The sequence below is a fragment of the Acanthochromis polyacanthus genome, chromosome 22 (genome assembly GCF_021347895.1).
Source record: "Acanthochromis polyacanthus isolate Apoly-LR-REF ecotype Palm Island chromosome 22, KAUST_Apoly_ChrSc, whole genome shotgun sequence".
Taxonomy (NCBI): domain Eukaryota; kingdom Metazoa; phylum Chordata; class Actinopteri; family Pomacentridae; genus Acanthochromis; species Acanthochromis polyacanthus.
In genome coordinates, this window is record NC_067134.1 from 14524683 (window position 1) to 14546656 (window position 21974).

The window sequence follows — 21974 nt, forward strand, 5'->3', positions numbered from 1 at the left end:
ATGTGCACAAAACCCGATGCCTTATTTGAGTTTACTCAGGCGTGAAATGGCTTCTCTCCAAAGGCAACATTCAGTTGTTTGCAGTTGCCTAAAGGTATCATCCTTTCTAAAGCGAACCAGCTTTTTTTTTTTTTAAAAAAAGATAAATATATGTATGTATGTACAGAACTCTGATTACATTTCTTAAAATTGTCCTGTACCTTTGTCTTGTGTGTTACCAACACTACATTTCTCTCTTTCCCACTATGCATGTCTTATTCTTTTCAACATTAAACCCACTCCTCCTCTCTCTTTCACATGCAGTGAAAAGAGGGGACAGCAGGCGGTGTCTGACAACAACTCATATTTATGAAACCATCTTTCTGCTGTAGAGCATATTTCTGTGCTACGTCAAGCATGACGCCGTCAGTGCTCTCTTCGTCTCTTCTGTGGTGACGTCTGGTGGTATTTTTCAGTGCCTGAGTCTCAGTGAAGTGATTAAACAGACTAGTCCACTTACAGCTTTCTGATGTGCGGCTGCGGTTACACTTGTCATTTCAATATTGATTTACTGGATGGCATTATACAGAATATATGATACAGAATGTATGAAAATGTCAAAACCTCTATTTTTTTTCACTGCTGTCCTCATCAGTTGTCCCGTCTTGTGAGACCAGACGAGATGGTAAATTGAAAATTCAAGTGTAACCTCTGCCGATGGCTGTGTGTCATCTCTCACTCAGCTTCATTTGTTGGTGGCTCTTGTATTTGTTAAATGTCCTGGATGGTGATATTTCTTCATGCAATGTCTGCATATTTTGTAATATTCAGTGCAGTCTCTACTTTTGACGACGATAAAACAAATATTATACTTTTTTTTCCCCAAAAAAATTCTCTTCACTGTTCTGTCATACTCTTCTTTTCTCCTCTCCCCTCCATCTTATCCTCCAGGACCTCATGGTTTTCAGGAGCGTTTAGCAGCCAGTCAGGAGGCCATGAAGAACAAGAATGTGGTGAATTTGGGAGCCATCCGACAGGGTATGAAACGCTTCCAGTTTCTCCTGAACTGCTGTGAGCCAGGAACCATACCTGATGCCTCCATCCTTGCTGCTGCTCTGGACTTGGTAGATTCAACTTTAGACCCAATGAACTACTGTAAACATGCCAACATTGGCTGTTCTCTGCACTTCAAAGCTTCAGGTGATGTCTCTTCTTCTGTTTCTCTCAGGAAGCTCCAGTTGTGGCCCGGGCCTCCCTTTTTCTCGAATGTGCCAGATTCGTTCACCGCTGTAACCGTGGCAATTGGCCAGAGTGGATGAAGGGTCACCATGTAAATATCACCAAAAAAGGCTTGTCCAGAGGTCGATCCCCTATTGTGGGCAACAAACGAAACCAGAAGCTCCAGTGGAACGCTGCCAAACATTTCTGCCAGTGGGGAGACGTGAGTCAAACATTTCATCGAGTATTTATCGTGACACTTATAATAAGACCTCATTAACTGCTTGTAATGATTTGAACCTACTCAGGCAATAGGCACGCGGCTCAGTGAACTCTGTCACTCGGACAGCGAGAGCCCTGCCAACATCCTGGGTTATATTTATGATGAAGAGACCAAACGGAGGATGAGAAAAGAGGACGAGGAAGAGGATTATTTAGATGACAGTAAGTCAGAACAGTGTTTATTGACCTGGTTTTGTTGATGATTTAAAAAAATAATCTAGATTCCCTGAAATAATCACTTCGATGGAGTTCTCATGTTACCCAAGAACAGGAATATGACTAGTAGTTGATCTGTATGACTTAGAAATTCCTTTGTTGATGCTGAGTTTACTGTTGCTGTCCAGCTACGAAGTTTAATGACAAGATTTTACTTTCAAAAACTCATTAACAAGTCTACGAAACAAAAAACATGTTCTAACCACATTGTTTCATTTTTTTTTTTTAATCTATTCCTGCTCAGACACAGTCAACCCTACCAAATGTGGCTGTCCCTTTGCTCTGAAGATGGCTGCTTGCCAGCTGTTGTTGGAAATCACTACTTTTCTGCGAGAGACATTCCCCTGTTTACCACGACCACGCACTGAACCACTTGTAGTCAGTAGAACTCCATTTCTAATTAAGGATAGTGATACTAAGAATGAAAACGTATGAAAAGAAAATAGAACATGAACAGCAAAAATTGTTAAAAACATGCAGAAATGAGTATAACACGAAGATGTTCACGTGTTGGCTGTAGGATCTGGACAGCTGCCGTCTGCGTCTGGACCCAGAACTTGGACGCCATCGCTATGAGAGGAAGATCAGCTTCGCAGGCATCCTTGATGACGAAGATGGACACGATTCGCTCAACAGCAGCAGCCATACTCTGAAGTCTGACACCACTGGTGAAGATAAAAAGACGCAGGAGGCTCAGGGTGAGACCAGCAGTCGTTAAGACTGGGCTATTTGGCTTATTACTTCTTCCCTTTGCTCATTTCTCATTCATGATTATAGATAATCTCTCCCCACTTCCCTGCTCCCCAGCACCAATTCGGAAGATTCGGATCGGAGGTTCCCGGTTGCTTCAGATCAAGGGGGCCCGCAGTTTCCGTGTGAAGAAGGGTGGCTCCCTGTCCTCAATACGTCGAGCAGGGAGCCTGAAGAGCACCAAGTTGTCTCGGCAAGACTCCGAATCTGAAAATGAAGAAGGGCTGCTGTCACAAACACAAAGCAGGGACACTGTTACTGACATTGGTAAGATGTAGACGAAATATGTCAATGGTGGAGACATAACGTTGCTGAGTCCTTGAATATATTAATTAAATGATGATGGTTCATTAAGAAATGCCTAGAATTTTAACGTAGATATGCAGACTTTAAAAGAAACAAACTTATTTTCACATAAAGGATTGTTGCCTGGTACTGTGTACAGTATAAGCTTGTAGTTACAACAATAGGCAACATTGCCAGTACACACGTGGACAAAATTGTTGGTACCCCTCAGTTAAAGAAGGAAAAACCCACAATTCTCACTGAAATCACTTGAAACTCACAAAAGTAACAATAAATAAAAATTTATTGAAAATTAAATAATCAAAATCAGCCATCACTTTTGAATTGTTGATTAACATAATTATTTAAAAAAAAAAAACTAATGAAATAGGGCTGGACAAAAATGATGGTACCCATAACTTAATATTTTGTTGCACAACCTTTTGAGGCAATCACTGCAATTAAACGATTTCTGTATTTGTCAATGAGCGTTCTGCAGCTGTCAACAGGTATTTTGGCCCACTCCTCATGAGCAAACAGCTCCAGTTGTCTCAGGTTTGATGGGTGTCTTCTCCAAATGGCATGTTTCAGCTCCTTCCACATATGTTCAATGGGATTCAGATCTGGGCTCATAGAAGGCCACTTTAGAATAGTCCAACGCTTTTCTCTCAGCCATTCTTGGGTGTTTTTGGCTGTGTGTTTTGGATCGTTGTCCTGTTGGAAGACCCATGACCTGCGACTGAGACCAAGCTTTCTGACACTAGGCAGCACATTTCTCTCCAGAATGCCTTGATAGTCTTCAGATTTCATCGTACCTTGCACACTTTCAAGACACCCTGTGCCAGATGCAGCAAAGCAGCCCCAAAACATTACTGAGCCTCCTCCATGTTTCACCGTAGGAACAGTGTTCTTTTCTTTGTATGCTTGGTTTTTGAGTCTATGAACATAGAGTTGATGTGCCTTACCAAAAAGCTCCAGTTTGGTCTCATCTGTCCAAAGGACATTCTCCCAGAAGCTTTGTGGCTTGTCAACATACATTTTTGCAAATTCCAGTCTGGCTTTTTTATGAGTTTTTTTCAGCAGTGGTGTCCTCCTTGGTCGTCTCCCATGAAGTCCACTTTGGCTCAAACAACGACGAATGGTGCCATCTGACACTGATGTACCTTGGCCTTGGAGTTCACCTTTAATTTCTTTGGAGGTTGCTCTGGGCTCTTTGGATACAATTCCAACGATCCGTCTCTTCAATTTGTCATCAATTTTCCTCTTGCGGCCACGTCCAGGGAGGTTGGCTACTGTCCCGTGGGTCTTGAACTTCTGAATAATATGAGCCACTGTTGTCACAGGAACTTCAAGCTGTTTAGAGATGGTCTTATAGCCTTTACCTTTAAGATGTTTGTCTATAATTTTTTTTTCGGATGTCCTGGGACAATTCTCTCCTTCGCTTTCTGTTGTCCATGTTCAGTGTGGTACACACCTTTTCACCAAACAGCAGGGTGACTACTTGTCTCCCTTTAAATAGGCAGACTGACTGATTATGAGTTTGGAAACACCTGTGATGTCAATTAAATGACACACCTGAGTTAATCATGTCACTCTGGTCAAATAGTTTTCAATCTTTTATAGAGGTACCATCATTTTTGTCCAGGCCTGTTTCATTAGTTTGTTTTTTTAAATAATTATGTTAATCAACAATTCAAAAGTAATGGCTGTTTTTGATTATTTAATTTTCAATAAATTTTTATTTATTGTTACTTTTGTGAGTTTCAAGTGATTTCAGTGAGAATTGTGGGTTTTTCCTTCTTTAACTGAGGGGTACCAACAATTTTGTCCACGTGTGTATATGCTGGTGTGCACTTTATGTTAAATGGTGTTCTCTGTTGTGAAATAACGGGAAAATGAACAATTCTGGAGACTTTCCTGCTTCCATCTAGCAACAAAAAATGACACAGAAAAGCAACATTTCAATTCAATGTTTGCATTTCCTTAAAGTGCCTTTAATCTTTAGAAATTGATGGATGCATGCTACCACCAAATATACATCTCTCTTTTTTAAAATAGCTCTTAAAGTATTTGTTGCTTTACAATGTAGCACGTATAAGATAAAACTGCACGACTTGGCCTTTCCAACAATGATTGATTGATGCTTGATTTGCAACAGCAATTTAAAAAAATATAGTAATACCGAAAAAACAGACCGGGATACTCGATTGAATGAGCACCTGATTGTACATCCAGACAAGTTCTTCTGTCTTGTCTGTGACAAAATGACGTATTTAAACATATAGGCGTTGTTGATTAATGTTGCAGGCAGCCCCTTCAGCACCAGTGAACCCAGCATCGAGCCAGAGGGTCAGAGCTCAGGAGGAGCAGAAGACAACTACCACCGCAACATGTCCTGGCTGCATGTATGTCTGTCAGTATCAGTGCATAGCGCGACTTTGTGCTCCTTCCTCCACACTGACCTTCTCTTCCCTCTCCTGTCTTCTTTCCCTCGGCACAGATTATGATCCTGCTGTGCAACCAGCAGAGTTTCATTTGCACCCATATCGACTTCTGCCATCCACGCTGCTACCAGCATCACAGCCGCTCCTGCGCCCGTCTGGTCCGCGCTATCAAGCTCGTGTACGGCGAGTCAGTGGACAGCCTGAGAGAGGACAGCGCCTCCTCCGGCAACATTGGAGGACGTGCAAAGAAAAGCAAAGAGGTGAATTTCAATTGGTGGCATAAAGGAATGAAATAAGGAGCTGGGTTGTTTCTTTGTGTTTTGTTGCTGATTTATAAAAATCTTTTTGCCTTCAGTGTTCAGACAAATCTTGTCTGAGGACCCCGTCTATGAAGAGAAGACCCACTGACTCCAGCGCAGAAGGAAAGAAGGATACAGGCATGCTGAAGTATATTCGCAATCAGGTGAATTTTTTTTTTAATCATCAATATAGGACAAGCTGAATTACTTTATCCTTTTCATATCTACCATTACAAAAAAGAAAACATGTAGTGTTTTCAATCTTAAAGATATAATATGTGAGATTTATGCTTTCCAATATGTTAAAGCAACCAGACTAGTGGTATATATTTTGTGTACATTTCTAACAGTGGTCGAACCTGGAGCATAAAATGACATACCTTGAATATCAGGAAAGAAATGTGAAAGAAAAACGGTAATGACTTCTTCGATGAACATGATTTCGGCCAGACAGATATTGGCAATATCGGCAATTGTGTGAAACACGACAAATCCCATGATCCCACACTACGTTATGACATTATCAAATGATGTCTTTTGTTGTTATTTTGATTGAAAGATCCCAAGCGAGACAAATTAAATGCTGTGTGTTTGAGTAAATGATGTGTCTATCTTGTAGATTGCTCACACTAAAGGCCAAACATTGAATAAACCTCTGACAGAGTAATGTATTTGTACAAGTGTTTATATTTATTGCCACAAAATATGCATTTGATAGACAATGTCAGGGTTCCATTCATCCCAAAAGGAGATACCCTAATGGGAACCGAGGAGACAGATTACATGTCACTGTACTCTAAATTGTCACCTACATGTTAAATAATACAGCCATAAATGTGCTCCTGGATACAACAAACACAAAGTTGGATCTCATTCCTACTTGCTTGTTGTTTGCCCACAGAGGATCAAATAAGGAAGTGACGAAAATAGCATAAATGTTACCTGTTACCGGTAATAAAAATACAAGGAGTTAGTCCACCATAGCCAACTAATTACTAAAGCAGACAAACAAGTCAAACCAAAAAGAACAACTGGAAGCACAACTTTGAGCAAATAGTGCTACGTCCGAATCTCACTCGCACAGCAGCAAAGCAATGTTGGGAAGGAAAAGACAATAGGAATGCTGATTTTACCATGACAGTAAATTTCTTATTTTAAATGAATTCCTATTGCAGGAATCTTAACAGTTTACCGTTTTTATAAAGGTTGCTCTTACAGTTTCAGGATTTTAAACATTGAACCTTATTACCTTTTATTTTGATGTCTTCCAGGTGATGAGCTTATCACCAGCTCCTCTTTCGCTGCTGATCAAAGCAGCTCCCATCTTGACCGACGACATGTATGGAGACATTCAGCCCGCAGCCTGGGAGCTCTTGCTCAGTGTGGATGAACATATGGCAGCTGCTGCTGGTGAGTCGACCATCAGACTGTGCATTACTGATCTGTGGGTCACCTCTGCAGTTTGTTGTGTCCTACACGGTGTCCAAATCTCTCATTCACACTAAGCTGACATCCAACCTCAGTCATTTTGTTTTGATAATCAAATACTTCATATCTTAAACGTCCCCATTTTCTAATTTTTCCTGCTTCCTGTCCTTGTTCTTTCTGCCTTCTCTCATAATTGACCTTTCTTTGTCTCATATTTTAAAAATGTCTACCTTTATGGTAACCTTTCCTCCAAATGAATCACTCTTTTGCCCTTTGTTTCCTCTTCATCTCTGCCTCTTTCCCGTGTCTTCTCTCCCTTTTGTAATTCTATCTCGCCTCATTTTTCCTCCACTGTGCCCTCTCTGAATCCCCTCCAGCTGCCATGTTCCTCCTGTGTGCGGTAAAGGTCCCTGACGCAGTGACCGAAATGATGATGGCAGAGTTCCAGCACCAGGAGGCTTGCCAGCGCATCAACTCCATCCTGAAGTTTTACACGCTGTGGCGTTTCCGCTACCAGGTGTGGCCTCGCATGGAAGAAGGAGCCCAGCAGATCTTTAAGGTACAGAATAATAATGGCTCTATCAAGTTTCTCTGAAAATGTATCCAGAAAGGGTAAACATTGGTTTTGAGAGGGTCGGCGTTTAAAGGCATTATGGAGGATGTTTTATTTGTTTAATTTGTCTGATTCACATAAAATGAATATACTGACCTTTAGTGGACTTGCATGTATGGTTTCTAAAAAAATAAAAAAAAAATTAAAAAAAAACTGTGGACATGGGAGGACCTGAAAAACATCAGCCAATCAACGCGCTCGGACCGAGGCGTTTGGTTTGCTCCCTTTCCTGTCAATCAAAAATCTTCCGGCTCAGGCCTAGTTACGTAGATTACGTACGCCTTGGACTTACGTGTTTTCTGTTGCTTTGGTATAGCTTCGTAGTTAGCTGGCGACTTGTTCTGCTCATCTTTTTTTACATAATGGCAGATAAAGATCCAGGGGGACCCAGCCGTAAAAGACAACTTCACAAGTCCTACGCAAGTTTCTGGAGGGGGGCGTTTCTTCGTAAATGTTAAGAGGGGGGAGGTTAGAGGGGGGTGAGGGAGAGGTTGTATGTGCGCATGCGCATGCTACGTTCAAAGTCGTAGGAAATTAAATCTCCTCTAATGCCTTTAATTTCGAACATGTGGTCCCACAAAGCTAGCCTATTTTGATCCATTTGGTACTATAATTGTCTTTGTTTTAGATTCCTCCACCCAGCATCAACTTCACTCTGCCATCTCCAATACTGGGCATGCCTTGTGTCCCCATTTTCGATCCCCCCTGGGTGCCTCAGAACACTGGCAGTGTCCAGGATCCAATCAATGAAGACCAGTCTGTAAGTGTGAGCCCCTGTTCAAATGGGTTACCTCATATGCAAATATTTACTAATATCACATTTGCAACAAAGATTTTTGGAAAAACAGCTCTAAGATTTTCTGATTTAAAAAAAAAAATGTACACACTGAGACTGTTAGTCAACCAAAGAAGGTTTTAGCTGACTGAAATTTTACATATTGTTCAACCAATCTGTTGTTTGTTGGGGAAGAAAATGCGACACTATAGCCTTATTAGTCCCAATTAACAGCAAGATTTTTTTTAAAGTTGTATTTGCTGCAATATTAAATCATTTTAACCTTGTTAAAACACTGAAATGATGTTAACAGACTCAAAGAGATATTTGTTTTTAGATTACATGCCATGTTGGTTGCACTATATGCAAGTCGCTGTTTGCAAAGTTTACACTCGACTTTTGGCATTAGGTTTAACATAATTCAGACACACAGACAACTTCTTTGACGTTGTGTCAAATGGTTTGGAACCGAGTAAATATTGGGAGAGTTGTTCATATATAGCCTCCTGCTCCTACTGCCAAAAATAGTGGATTAATCCAGGAAGACTGATGAAGGCTTTTCTCCTGATGAGAGTACCACAGGCGATTCATTCTACCAATGAGAATTTGTTTGGCTGACGGCATATCAACCAACAAATGAACCAAATGACCTGGACACTACAGCCCTAGCATGCACATATAAGTGAATTAATGTCACAATAGAGACCACAAAACTTGTAGAGAATGCATTCCTAAATCTGACTGGAGTTAAGTGAGAGAGAGTGTTGTTCTGTTATTTGGTGGGCCTGCCCTTTAGATCCCGAAACCGTTTAAGAATATCTCAGTTTTTAATTGCGGATATTTTATTTTGAAAGTTATTTTTGGTCCCGCTTAGCCCTACAGTGTACCCAAAGCAGAAAAAGTGCACTTTAGATTGCTTCAAGATACATTTGTTATTGCTACGCAAGTGCAATGTGGACAACTGCACCAAGAAATCTGCTAAAATATACTGAATACGTTTTTGAGGTTAGAATTTCAACTAGTAAAACAGATTTCTTGGTGTTTCTTTTTTACTTCTTTTTGTTCAAAAGCATGATTATCAAAATATGTTTTGTAGATTTTGATGACGACCTGCGAGCACATGTTCTATAATTTATCTATCGACTGTCTTTGTTTTTAGTACTCCACATTAATTCAGTCAGTCCATACCATAGTAAGTTGGTATTTCTGTCCGGATGTTTGTGCTGATGCATCTTGTTACCTCAGATCATTAAATAGGAGGAGGGAAAATTGATATCATTGAGCCCATTGGGAGCTGTAGGTTTTCATCATGGACCAGAAACGGGGGCAGTTTCATGGGTCATTTCAGATAGTTGCATCTTGAGCAGTGAAACACACCACATTTAAAAAGTGTTCCAGCACTTGCTTTGATTCAAGAGAAAAAAAAAAATAACAGCATGCATCGGACATACAGACATTTTGTGTGTTGTGCTGTTGATGCATGGTCATTGGATGAGAATGACTTTGCCGTGTATGTTTTTCATATCATGCGCTCAGCCTGTTTAGATATGTATGTGTATGAGCACTCATATGAATGCTGTGAGGCATTTACTGTACACAAGATACAGTAAATTCTCCATATTCCAGTCTGAATACATTCGTGTCACAATTTGTCATGATTGAAATCATTCCTATTCAATACTCAACAGTGTTCTTTATGATGCTCAGGACGGCTTTAGAGCATGATATCAATGTGCTGGAGGAGAGTTACTGTATTAATGTGTTGTCCGGTCATTTTACATTACAAAATGCTCCTCAGATGTAACCATAAGCCTAGAGTAGCTGTGCACACACGTTCCTGAAAGATCTGAACGGTTGCATTCCCTCATTTTGAATCTTCTGTATGTTCACACCTGCTGTTCTATTTGCATGTAGTTTGATCAACTCCTCAATGCCCTTTCCCTCCTTGTAGAAATCCTTCTCTGCGCGGGCAGTGTCGCGCTCCCACCAGCGTGCTGAGCACATCCTAAAGAACCTGCAGCAGGAAGAGGAGAAGCGGCGTCTGGGCCGTGAGGCCAGCATCATCACGGCCATCCCCGTGGCTCAGGAGGCCTGTTACGAGCCCACGTGCAGCCCTCCACCCGAGCAGGAGGAGGAAGGTGGGGCTACAAAGCACAGAAACACATATTGTACATGGATACATAAGCATACTCAGGCGCTGATTCATGGGAATTGGCAAGCTGCTGATAGCTCTGTACCCTGATAGCATGTTGTTTTCCCCATATCTGTACTGCTTATTTTTGACATTGATCCCGCTAGCAGAAGAAGTGGTGAACCTGGCATCACGCCGTCTGTCCGTCAGCCCATCCTGTGCTTCCAGTAACTCCCACAGAAACTACTCTTTCCGCCGTGGCTCTGTATGGTCAGTCCGCTCACTGGCCAGTGCTGAAGGTGTGACGTTTTTTTTCCCTGATGCCAATAAATCCTTATGCTATTTTATTCTTGACATCTTCCTGATCTTCCTTTTGTTCATTTTTTTTTGTTGTTTTTTGGCAGATGAAGAAAATACAACGGAGCACACTCCTACTCACCACATGCTACAGCCACCTCAAGCCGTCTTCCCAGCATGCATCTGTGCTGCTGTCCTACCAATAGTGCACCTCATGGAAGACGGGGAGGTTCGAGAGGACGGTGTCGCTGGTATTTTTCATTTTATAAGAAGCAATTTGTCTTTATGAGTAAAAATTCATTTTCTAATAGATTCATAGGTACTACCACAAAAAAATATATATTTGTGTATTTTATAATGCATGGGAAAAAATTTTCTTCCATGTTTCTTCAGTGAGTGCTGTTGCCCAGCAAATCCTCTGGAACTGCCTAATTGAAGATCCAGCCCTGGTTCTCCGACACTTTTTAGAAAAACTAACAGTGAGCAACAGACAGGTAGGCAGACATTTGAAGAACATATACATTCAAACACAGGAGACGTACTTTTTGACAGTTGAGATTCCCTCTAGGTTAATGTTGTTGGTAATTTGGGAATTAAAGATTTTTATTTTAACCTTTACACTTACTAAGTGAAAAGCCACGGAGGATGAGTTCACAAGCTGTAAGTGGAAAACACTACACGTAAGATGACTTGCTGCTTGTTGTGTTGGTATGCCAGGATGAACTGATGTACATGTTGAGGAAGCTTCTGCTCAACATTGGAGATCTGCCTGCCCAGACTTCTCACATCCTCTTTAACTATCTGGTAAAGCAACAGATAAAACTCAGATACCTTTATATGCATTTTTCTGCATTTTTTCATCCATAGTCATTCACTTTTCCATCACTTCTCTCAATTAATCTCCTCCTTCTAGGTGGGACTGATTATGTACTTTGTGCGGACTCCTTGTGAATGGGGTATGGATGCTATCTCAGCCACATTGACCTTCTTGTGGGAGGTGGTCGGCTACGTGGAGGGACTTTTCTTTAAGGACCTGAAGCAGACTATGAAGAAGGAGCAATGTGAGGTGAAACTCCTGGTCACTGCATCAATGCCAGGTAAACTTGCTGATATTAAGTGACAGTATTAATGCTAATAGTTATACAGGTATGTTTTAAGCAGTATGCTAACTATTAAATCAGTGGACCATTTCAATGAAATTTGTAAGCTGAGACAATAATTTTGTTTCTAAAGTGAATGACTACATTTTAGGTTTTGTTCAGCTTCATATTCCACTGAGATTTAAAAAAAAATGACAGGAAACTTGGGAAAAACAATTAAAAATAACATTTTCTGTCAAACTTCCTAAAATATTCTCTTTGTTGTTGTTTTTTTTATGCAGGAACCAAAACATTGGTGGTGCATGGGCAGAATGAATGTGACATTCCAACACAGCTACCTGTCCATGAAGACACTCAGTTTGAAGCCCTGCTGAAGGTAAGGATACTGAAATGGACACAGACTTGACTGTATAGTGAGAATTTCTGTAATCTAGGAAGGCAGGCGCTCACTGCAACTACATCACAAATTACTCTGGGTAACAGTCAACCTCAAAATATTACACACTCATAATGACAGTTGGCCAACTGTCACATGCAATAAACCAAAGTGAAATTCAGTGGTGTAAATATTCTTGAATTTGTGTCTTAGTATCATTGCGTTCTTTTGTTTTTCTTATTTATATTGTGTATATATAATGTATACTTCACCTCTTTAATTTACAGCTGCGTTTTCTTGCTTTTTTTCTTACTGTCACTTTGCTGCTGTGATGTTACAAATTTCCCCTTGTGGGACTATTAGAGGATATTCTTTTCAATTAATATAGCTATCTCTGTTGTCTCCTTTTGTCCAACCAGGAATGTCTCGAATTTTTCAACATTCCCGAAGCCAGATCAGCACATTACTTCCTCATGGACAAGCGATGGAACCTCATTCATTATTCAAAGGTCGGAACAGTCAAACTGGCTTTCTTTGGAACTCTTATTTTCTAGGATTTTGTTAGTTATTTGTTGAGAAATACAATTTCTGACTGACGCCTATTCCACATGTTGAATGATTATTATTTTTTTAAACAGGGCTTTTCCTTCTTTGTTATCAAAATGCATAAAAAAGTGCAAAACACTTCCAAGATCATGCCAAACTAACATGCAGCTATGTAAACACAACCCTAAAGCCATGTTAGTCAATCAGAAGCGTGAAGAAAAGATATTGCTGGTATTAAAATACGTCAACACTGCATACAGAATTTCTAAAAATCTTTACTCTGAAAAGAGTTTTCAAGAGGTCAGTTGTCCTAAGACATTATTTTAATGTAGGTACAAGGCAAAACTATGCTTTACGAATACCTTTCTACATGCAGGCTAGGCCTAAAAGCCCACTGAGTCATCAATAGATGTATATTCTAGTTTAACGTATCTGTTTGCTATTTCCAAGCTGGCATTGTTTTTATAGGCCATGTAGTATTACTTAAAGAATATATGAGAGCTTACTTTTTTGGTATAGCTAAAGAAAAAATAAATGTATTGATATGTGAACCATGGACCACTTACTATACAACACTATCAAGAGAGGTGTTGGGCTTGACTGACTTTTCATGGATTCAAATTTTTGAATCTGTACAATGTTGCCATCTCCCTCATGCAGACATATGTAAGAGACATTTACCCCTTCCGGAGATCAGTCTCTCCTCAGCTCAACCTGGTCCACATGCTGCCAGAGAAAGGACAGGAGCTCATCCAGAAACAGGTATGAAATTAGTCTGCTTAAAATAGCTTGGCGGAAAGCAAACTAGATCCTATAATAGTAAAAACATTATCTGAGTGTCTATTACCTTACCTTGTTTCTTTTTTTTTTTTCTATCTAGGTGTTTTCCCGTAAACTAGAGGAGGTCGGTCGGGTCCTCTTCCTCATCTCCCTCACACAACACATGCCAGCTGTGCACAAGCAATCCCACGTCTCCTTGCTGCAGGAAGACCTCCTTCGCCTGCCGTCCTTTCCACGAACTGCCATTGATGCAGAGTTCTCACTGTTCAATGAGCCACAAGGTGAGACAGAGATCAACTACATCATCAGACAGTTAAACATAATTACAGTTAATGTAAGTCTTTAAGGGAAGCAAATGTTGAAGTTGTTTTTGCTGTTACCACTGTCTCCTCGCTCTGTATCTCACAGGAAAGGAGCTGTTTGGCTTGGACACCCTCCACAAGGTGTTGTGGATAAAACTTCTGGAGGAAATGTTTCTGGGCATGCCAAGTGAGTATCCGTGGGGCGACGAGATGATGCTGTTCCTCAATGTCTTTAACGGGGCGCTGCTGCTGCATCCGGAGGACAGCGCACTCCTCAGGCAGTACACGGCGACCGCCATCAACACAGCTGTCCACTTCAACCATCTCTTCTCTCTGAGCGGTTACCAATGGATCCTACCCACCATGCTGCAGGTACCAATATGTAGAAGTATGATGTCTTGCCATTACTTTTTGTTGACAAGATTGGATGTTAAAACTGAGTGTTTGTTTGTGACAGTTATTAAATAGTGGGCCTATATACTAACAAACATTTATTCTTTTACTGTAGTCAGACAGTTTGTCATACCACAAAGGTCTCTACTACTTCAAGAACATTGGAATTCAAATATAAAGAGAGCACGAGTAGGATTTGGGAATTACGAATGTGAAGAGAGAACTGGTCAAATTTGGTTCAAGATTCCAAATAAATGCTCAGTGGTTCAAGAAAAAAGCAGATAAATCGTGTTTTATCTTAGTGTCCCAAACTGTGTAAACAATATCAATCATCTGAATCAAGATATTACATTTATACAGTCGACTATGAAGAGGCAACATCAGCTTTATTCTAACAATAGAATCAAAGGAGTTTCAGTCAGCGCTACATACAGTGTGAAATGTCTAAAAAAAAAAAAAGTTGAGTTTTTTTATATCATAGATTTACCAGCAGGCTGTGGATACCTGCCCCCCCTCTCTTATCACGAACTTGCATTTCTTAGAATTCATCCTCTCTCTGCTGCTGTGACAGGTCTATGCTGACTATGAGAGCAACCCTTTACTAAGGCAGGGCATCGAGTTTTGCTGCCGGCAGTTCTACATCCTCCACAGAAAACCCTTCATCCTGCAGCTGTTTGCCAGCGTGGCGCCGCTGCTCGAGTTTACGGTAAGTCTTCTGAGTAAAGACATTCACACGTCTTCAAATGAAACAGCAATCAATGAATAATATTAGGTCGTTGGTAAAATTTGTATTCTGGGATTCATACAGTACGTGAATTGCTCGAGTGAATTTCACTGTCTGTACCACCCATCCCAGACCAGCACCAGTACTGGCTTGTCTAAGGGAGTGTCAGCCCAATGTCTTTTCGACCTACTGGTTTCTCTGGAGGGTGAAACCCAGGATGCCCTGGATGCCCTGGAGCTTGTCAAGGCTGAGAAACCTCTGCGTTCTTTAGGTAAGCTTAATGTGGTGCCAAAGCTGTCATAGGCAGGGGTTAAATCAGAAGGTAAAGATACACCAGTTGTTTTGTCATTCAGTTTAGATGACCAGAAACTCAGACGAATGCCAGAGTTAATTAATCTTGAAAGCACTCCTACTCTATATTGCCAAAGGTATTTGCTCACCCATCCAAATAATCAGAATCAGGTGTTCCAATCACTCTCATGGCCACATGTATAAAATCAAGCACCGAGGCATGCAGACTGCTTTCACAAACATTTGTGAATTCCAGCGTGCAACTGTGATAGGATGCTACCTGTGCAACAAATACAGTCATAGCATTTCCTCACTCCTAAATATTCCACAGTCAACTGTCAGCTGTATTATAAAAAAGTGGAAGTGTGTGGGAACGACAGGAACTCAGACACCAAGTGGTAGGCCACATAAACTGGCGGAGCGGGGTCAGTGGATACTGAGGTGCGTTGTGACAAGAGGTCACCAACTTTCTGCAGAGTCAGCTGCTACAGACCTTCAAACTTCATGTGGCCTTCAGATTAGCTCAAGAACAGTGCACAACGAGCTTCATGGAATGGGTTTCCATGGCCGAGCAGCTGCATCCAAGCCATACATCACCAAGTGCAATGCAAAGCGTGGGATGCAGTGGTGTAAAGCATGCCGCCACTGGACTCTAGAGCAGTGTATATATAACCTTGTATAAAAAATGTTTGTTTGGGGGAAAACGAAAAAAAGAATCTGCACCAGAGTTGAGGGAGTTTAGGGGAGCGATTCTCATTTACATATTGTCATTGATTTGGTCGATGTACAACCAATTGGCAATCTGATGGACGAGTCTGGGTTTGGCGGTTGCCAGGAGAACCATACTTGTCGGACTGCATTGTGCCAAGTGTAAAGTTTGGTGGAGGGGGGATTATGGTGTGAGGTTGTTTTTAAGGAGCTGTGCTTGGCCCCTTAGTTGCAGTGAAAGGAACTCTGAATGCTTCAGCATGCCAAGACATTTTGGACAATTCCATGCTCCCAACTTTGTGGGAAGAGTTTGGAGCTGGTCCCTTCCTCTTCCAACATGACTGTGCACCAGTGCACGAAGCAAGGTCCATAAAGACATGGATGACAAAGTCTGATGTGGATGAACTTGACTGGCCTGCACAGAATCCTGACCTCAACCCGATAGAACACCTTTGGGATGAATTAGAGCGGAGACTGAGAGCCAGGCCTTCTCATCCAACATCAGTGTGTGACCTCACAAATGCGCTTGTGGAAGAATGGTCAAAAATTCCCATAAACACACTCGTAAACCTTGTGGACAGCCTTCCCAGAAGAGTTGAAGCTATTGTAGCTGCAAAGGGTGTACCGACGTCCTATTGAACCCTATGGATTAAGAATGGGATGTCACTTACTGTATGTTCATATGAGAGTCAAGGCAGGTGAGTGAATACTTTTGGCCATATAGTGTACTGTATGTCTGCTTATCTTGCGTCATATAAGCCTAGAAACCAGACCTTGGAAGTTTAATCAGCCTTCATGGAAAACTCTGAATATCCTCTTAATTTTCCTGCAGGCTGCAATACTTTGTCAGTGCCTTGTATGTACTTGTAAACAAAACTAAACTGAGGGACTTTTTTTTTTTTTTTTTTTTAAACAGATTTCTGTTATGGCAATGAGGACTTGGCCTTTTCAATCAGTGAAGCCATCAAGCTGTGTGTCACTGTGGTTGCCTATGCCCCTGAATCCTTTAGGAGGTATAGAAAAGTATCACTTCTTTTTCTCTCTCATTTTTTAGCTTTTCTACAGCTTATTTTTTTTCCATCATAATGTTTTGCATGTGTCTCTCCAGTCTCCAGATGCTAATGGTGCTCGAGGCCTTGGTTCCCTGCTTTCTCCAGAAGCTGAAGAGCAACACAGTCACAATGGAATCTGCTTCAGTTGCCAGGGATGAGATTGCAGCCATTGCTGCTCTTGCCACATCTCTGCAGGCCCTTCTCTACAGCTCCGAGGCCCTCACAAGGTTTGTCTTGAAAACGGAGCAGGACATGAAAATATTTTAGCTGCTTTCAGTTCTCATAATTTTCACCTTCTTCACAGACCCATGACCGCCCCCCAGATGTCTCGTTGCGATCAGGGCCACAAGGGTGGCACTACAGCAAACCACGCCATGTCCGGAGGGGTAAACACCAGGTGAGTTGCTAGAGATGATTTCATTCCCCTTGCTCCAGGCTCAGAATATATAGCTACAGTACAGTTCAGGAGTCTGAGAGCCAAAACTGAGGTGACTTTCTTGTTTTGCAGAGACAACCTCCACCTTCTGGAGGAAGGCCAGGGCATGCCGAGGGAGGAACTGGATGAGCGCATCGCCAGGGAGGAGTTCCGCCGTCCACGGGAATCCCTTTTAAACATCTGCACAGAGTTTTACAAACACTGCGGACCCCGACTGAAAATCCTACAGAACGTTGCAGGTGAGCCGCGGGTCACGGCTCTGGAGCTGCTGGACATCAAGTCCCACATGAGGTAAGAAGGTTTACTCATTGTTCATTTATTTCCAAGTGTCCTCTATGAGTTTCACTGATAAAAGTAAGACGGTTGTTCTCATTTAACAGATTCCTGACCAAGTTTTCCCTTGACTCATTGATTCACAAATTTTTACCACCTACATCTTGTTTCCGTTACAGTCATATACAGCCTCAAATGCAGCTGAATCTTTCTGCTGCTCACAAGATCTGAAGATGGATCTTGAAATCAAGCAATGGCTGATTTTGCAAATGTAAAATAATGCCATATGAAATCATTTTTATTTTTATTTTTTCATATAATTTCACTTGATTTATATAGAGTAAACAGGCATCCACTTGAATGACAATCATATCAACTAATTTATGAATGGTTCTTATAGGTCCTACAAATTGGGGGAAAAAAATATATAAATGGAGGATAGCAATACTTCTGTGCCATTTTTCACAAGCATTGGCTATATCTGATATATCTTTCATATATAGGTATTTAAGAAAATACAAAAATGTTAAGAAAATCTTCACTGGACAAAACAAATCTGTCAGCTTGTGCTTACTTTTCCCTACCAAGCACTGAATTAATCAGTCAGTGAAGTCATAAACATAAGGAAATTAATCATAAGTTGCAGACTTATGATTGATAAAAAATCCTGGATTTTACATTTTTTGTAGATGTAACATTTTGAAATACTAGAGAGATGCTTTCAGGAGAAAATAGGAATATCCCTTAAATTTTGCACTGAATGTGTGTCTGTGTGCCTATTTCCCAGGCTGGCAGAGATCGCCCATGCCCTGCTGAAGCTGGCACCCTACGACACCCTGACCATGGAGAGTAGAGGACTGCGGCGCTACATCATGGAGATGCTACCCATCACCGACTGGTCATCGGAGGCCGTTCGACCCGCCCTGATCCTCATCCTCAAGAGGCTGGACCGCATGTTCAACAAGATCCACAAGATGCCTACGCTCAGGTGCGCTCGCCCACAGGCACTATGCACCAGGTCTGTTGAATACAATCCCTCTTCTTTCACTGTCTCCCTGTGAGTGTATCGTGCTGTGCCAGTGCCGTGGTGTGTACAGTAGATATCCGGCTTCTTGGCACTGTCCTCTGTAGCGCTGCCTCCGTGGGTGCTGTACCGTAAGTGCTGCTGTGGTGTGTTTTCCCGTGGGCACATGTGTGCTTCTGCGTGAGGAGTTAAATGCATAAATGGGTGTGTGATGATGTGTTCTAACAAAGAGTCACTGGCAGTGTTCCCTCTAAGCTAGGGGTGTCCAGTCTTGTGCCATGGAGCAGAACACGGATTATAATTTCAGCATCAAAGTTGCAGATTTAACTGTACTGAACTCATCTGATTTAGTACTTAAATGTATCTTTTTAACATTTGTTTACATCACTACTTGGGAATTTTTAGCATTACTCTTTGTTATATAGGCTTTTACACTCATTAAGGACTGTCTTTTAATACTTGTGCATGTTATAATTAGACTTTTTGTTCAAGTTGAAGTTTGCAACTCAAAAACTTTGTTCTGTATTTGCCAGTCACAACCAGAAATACTATTCTAGTATTTTACTAATAATACAAACGGTAATAGTAGTTATGCAGCCATTTCACACATAAAGTGCAGGCTAGCAAAAAAAAAGAGAGCAATTTTAAAACCTTTAAACCTTTCAACAAGCTTCAGTAAAATTAAACATCACTATACAATTTGCATATCCAATTTACCAGTGTGTATATAAAGGTGCAATCAAAAAGAGAAATTTTAAATAATCTTCGCTGATTTAAATTTCACCACCATCTCCATCGATGTACTCTTCTTGTGTAGTGACAGAACTCTTCCAGCACTTCTACAACACTTAACTAACTCTCCCCAGGAGTTCTGTTATGTCAACATGTCAAACACCGTCCGCTGAATCTCCTAGAGTTTGTCAAAACTGCGATCCTTCAGCTTGAATTTCACTTCCTCAAAGACGTACAGGAGGCCAAATCTGGTTAGCTGAACGGGTGGAGAGCAAAGGTTGTGTTGTTGTGGCTGCCTTTCAGCATTTCTATTTGTTTGTTTTAAGAATAAACCAGATAGCAGGTTTCCACTGCCTAAGAAATCATGTCTACAAGCTGGATGCAAATCAGAAAACAGGAAATAAGCTTCTATGACAAAAGACTCGACACAGCGAGGTCAGAGTGAACACTGGTCTCAGGTGTGTTTTCACACGAGGATCTGTTCTGTTGCTGCTGTGTTTAGCTGGCTATTTTTGTGAGCTTTGCAACATTTGTTGTCAGTATTGTCTTCAGTATTATCACAAAGGTGATGAATATATGAGGGAAGTTCATAATCAAGTGGTAAGTGTTCCACGGGAGCAAATGATGATTCCTTTTTCCACATTTAAAATTAATCTTTCGTCACATTCTTGTCGTTTCAAAAGAAGACAAAGAAATAAAATGACCGGCATTTCCTTGTCATCTTTACATGATTTGAATGTGGCATTTGCATTTTTAAATTCATGACGATGTGCTTTTTATTTGGCTGCGGGGTGGTGTTGTATGGTTGCGTGTTCTCCAGGAGACAAGTGGAGTGGGAGGCAGCCAGCAACCTGATCGAGGGAATCTGCCTGACCTTGCAGCGACAGCCGATCATTTCCTTCCTCCCACACCTCCGCTCACTGATCAACGTCTGCGTCAATCTGGTATGGAAATACACCAGAAGAAACTCACTCGTTCCTCCTTTCTGAGTATGTTTCAAGCATCTATGTTTGTGTGCTGTCAGGTGATGGGTGTAGTTGGTCCTTCTAGCGTGGCAGACGGGTTACCTCTTCTCCACCTCAGCCCCTACCTCTCACCTCCGCTTCCTTTCAGCACAGCAGTGGTGCGGCTGGTTGCTCTCCAGATCCAGGTGCAAAAACACCTCAAACATTCACTCTTAGCTCAGTTAGCCCAAAAGCTGGATCTACTTAAACTTTGTACTCTACTTCTGTCCTTCCCAGGCCTTAAAGGAAGACTTTCCACTCAGTCATGTGATCTCACCTTTCACCAATCAGGAAAGGCGAGAGGGAATGCTACTCAACCTGCTTATTCCTTTTGTATTGACAGTGGGGTCTGGAAGCAAAGGTGAAAGTGGACTGTAATTGCAGGATGAGATCTAAAATTCTGCTCTGTCTTTGCAGTTGATTTATTGATGTAGCATCATAAAACGAAAATATGGCAACAGCTGTGCTCTTTTCATCTTTAAAAATAAACCTTAAAGCACAATTGCAAGCACTTTCTTTTTTTTCCGTCTATTTTTTTCTATGTTTTGGGGATCTGATTTGTTAACTGGTTGCATTAAATTACATTAAAATTATAATTTTATTGTCCAGAAAGTAAATTCTGTTCAATTGCTTGCAAACTTGTTTAAATTTAATGTCTTTGCGTTCATCACTCTGCAGATAGCCCCCATCTGGAGCAGCCAGAGATCTTCCTGCTCCTGCAGACTGTCATCAACATCCTTCTGCCTCCCCGGATCATTTCCACCTCCCGCACCAAGAACTTTATGCTTGATGCTTCTCCAGCTCACTGCTCCACCCCTGGTGACACAGGGAAGGATCTGCGCAGAGAGGGGTTGGCAGAGTCCACCAGCCAAGCTGCATATCTGGGTATGACTGAGAAGCTGCAGCGTTTCATGTCTCCTCAGGTTCCTACCATGTTTGCATTCTCATCCTCTTTCCTCCGTCCTTCCCTCCACAGCTCTGAAGGTGGTGTTGGTTTGCTTTGAGCGCTCACTGGGAAACCAGTGGTATCGGCTGAGCCTGCAGGTGAAAGAGATGGCTCTGAGGAAGGTGGGCGGTTTGGCCTTCTGGGACTTTATCGACTTCATTGTCCGGACCCGCATCCCTATTTTTGTCCTGCTGAGACCGTTTATACAGTGCAAGGTAAATCACCGATTTTAAGTTATTCACCTCTGACGGACTTCTGTTTAGCTTTCTTTGATTTGCACTCGGGTTTAAATGGTTGAAATTGAGTAAGTATTTGGTAGTTACGAAAAGGACTGATGTTGGATACATGACATAAAATGGATGTTGCTCTCCTTAAGTGTGAGTGTTTCTTTACAAATGACACTACAAAAAGTAATGCATCAGAATGAATGATCAAAAGAACACCCTTTGTATATTTTAAATAACTACAGCGTTACTATATACAAACTGCCATTTAAAGGGTTGCTATCCCAAAATTGAATGAAATATCTGGTAATTATGATTAGGACTGGTGTTGTCTGAAGAAATTAGT

The 21974-nt window shown here is 41.4% G+C and overlaps 1 protein-coding gene across 20 annotated transcripts in view; it reads left to right on the forward strand.

Annotated features, from left to right (window-relative positions):
* Nucleotides 1–21974, forward strand: part of LOC110959802 (protein unc-80 homolog) — a 52925-nt gene that overhangs the window by 22105 nt on the left and 8846 nt on the right. For 7 of the 20 annotated variants that reach the window (XM_051941865.1, XM_051941866.1, XM_051941870.1 and 4 more), the window contains 36 exons: nt 931–1103; nt 1208–1420; nt 1506–1641; nt 1940–2073; nt 2216–2393; nt 2473–2712; nt 5038–5135; nt 5231–5434; nt 5530–5637; nt 6745–6883; nt 7279–7460; nt 8143–8274; nt 9449–9481; nt 10241–10427; nt 10588–10719; nt 10825–10968; nt 11111–11211; nt 11435–11521; nt 11631–11814; nt 12099–12193; nt 12613–12702; nt 13400–13501; nt 13620–13800; nt 13928–14193; nt 14786–14920; nt 15071–15209; nt 16854–16950; nt 17046–17216; nt 17294–17386; nt 17498–17716; nt 18486–18716; nt 20275–20398; nt 20479–20604; nt 20696–20819; nt 21137–21343; nt 21435–21619. In XM_051941865.1, coding sequence (XP_051797825.1) covers nt 931–1103; nt 1208–1420; nt 1506–1641; nt 1940–2073; nt 2216–2393; nt 2473–2712; nt 5038–5135; nt 5231–5434; nt 5530–5637; nt 6745–6883; nt 7279–7460; nt 8143–8274; nt 9449–9481; nt 10241–10427; nt 10588–10719; nt 10825–10968; nt 11111–11211; nt 11435–11521; nt 11631–11814; nt 12099–12193; nt 12613–12702; nt 13400–13501; nt 13620–13800; nt 13928–14193; nt 14786–14920; nt 15071–15209; nt 16854–16950; nt 17046–17216; nt 17294–17386; nt 17498–17716; nt 18486–18716; nt 20275–20398; nt 20479–20604; nt 20696–20819; nt 21137–21343; nt 21435–21619 — 5390 coding nt within the window. The remainder of the gene's footprint in view (nt 1–930; nt 1104–1207; nt 1421–1505; nt 1642–1939; nt 2074–2215; nt 2394–2472; nt 2713–5037; nt 5136–5230; nt 5435–5529; nt 5638–6744; nt 6884–7278; nt 7461–8142; nt 8275–9448; nt 9482–10240; nt 10428–10587; nt 10720–10824; nt 10969–11110; nt 11212–11434; nt 11522–11630; nt 11815–12098; nt 12194–12612; nt 12703–13399; nt 13502–13619; nt 13801–13927; nt 14194–14785; nt 14921–15070; nt 15210–16853; nt 16951–17045; nt 17217–17293; nt 17387–17497; nt 17717–18485; nt 18717–20274; nt 20399–20478; nt 20605–20695; nt 20820–21136; nt 21344–21434; nt 21620–21974) is intronic. The other 13 variants (XM_051941869.1, XM_051941859.1, XM_051941863.1 and 10 more) reach the window with 9 other exon arrangements.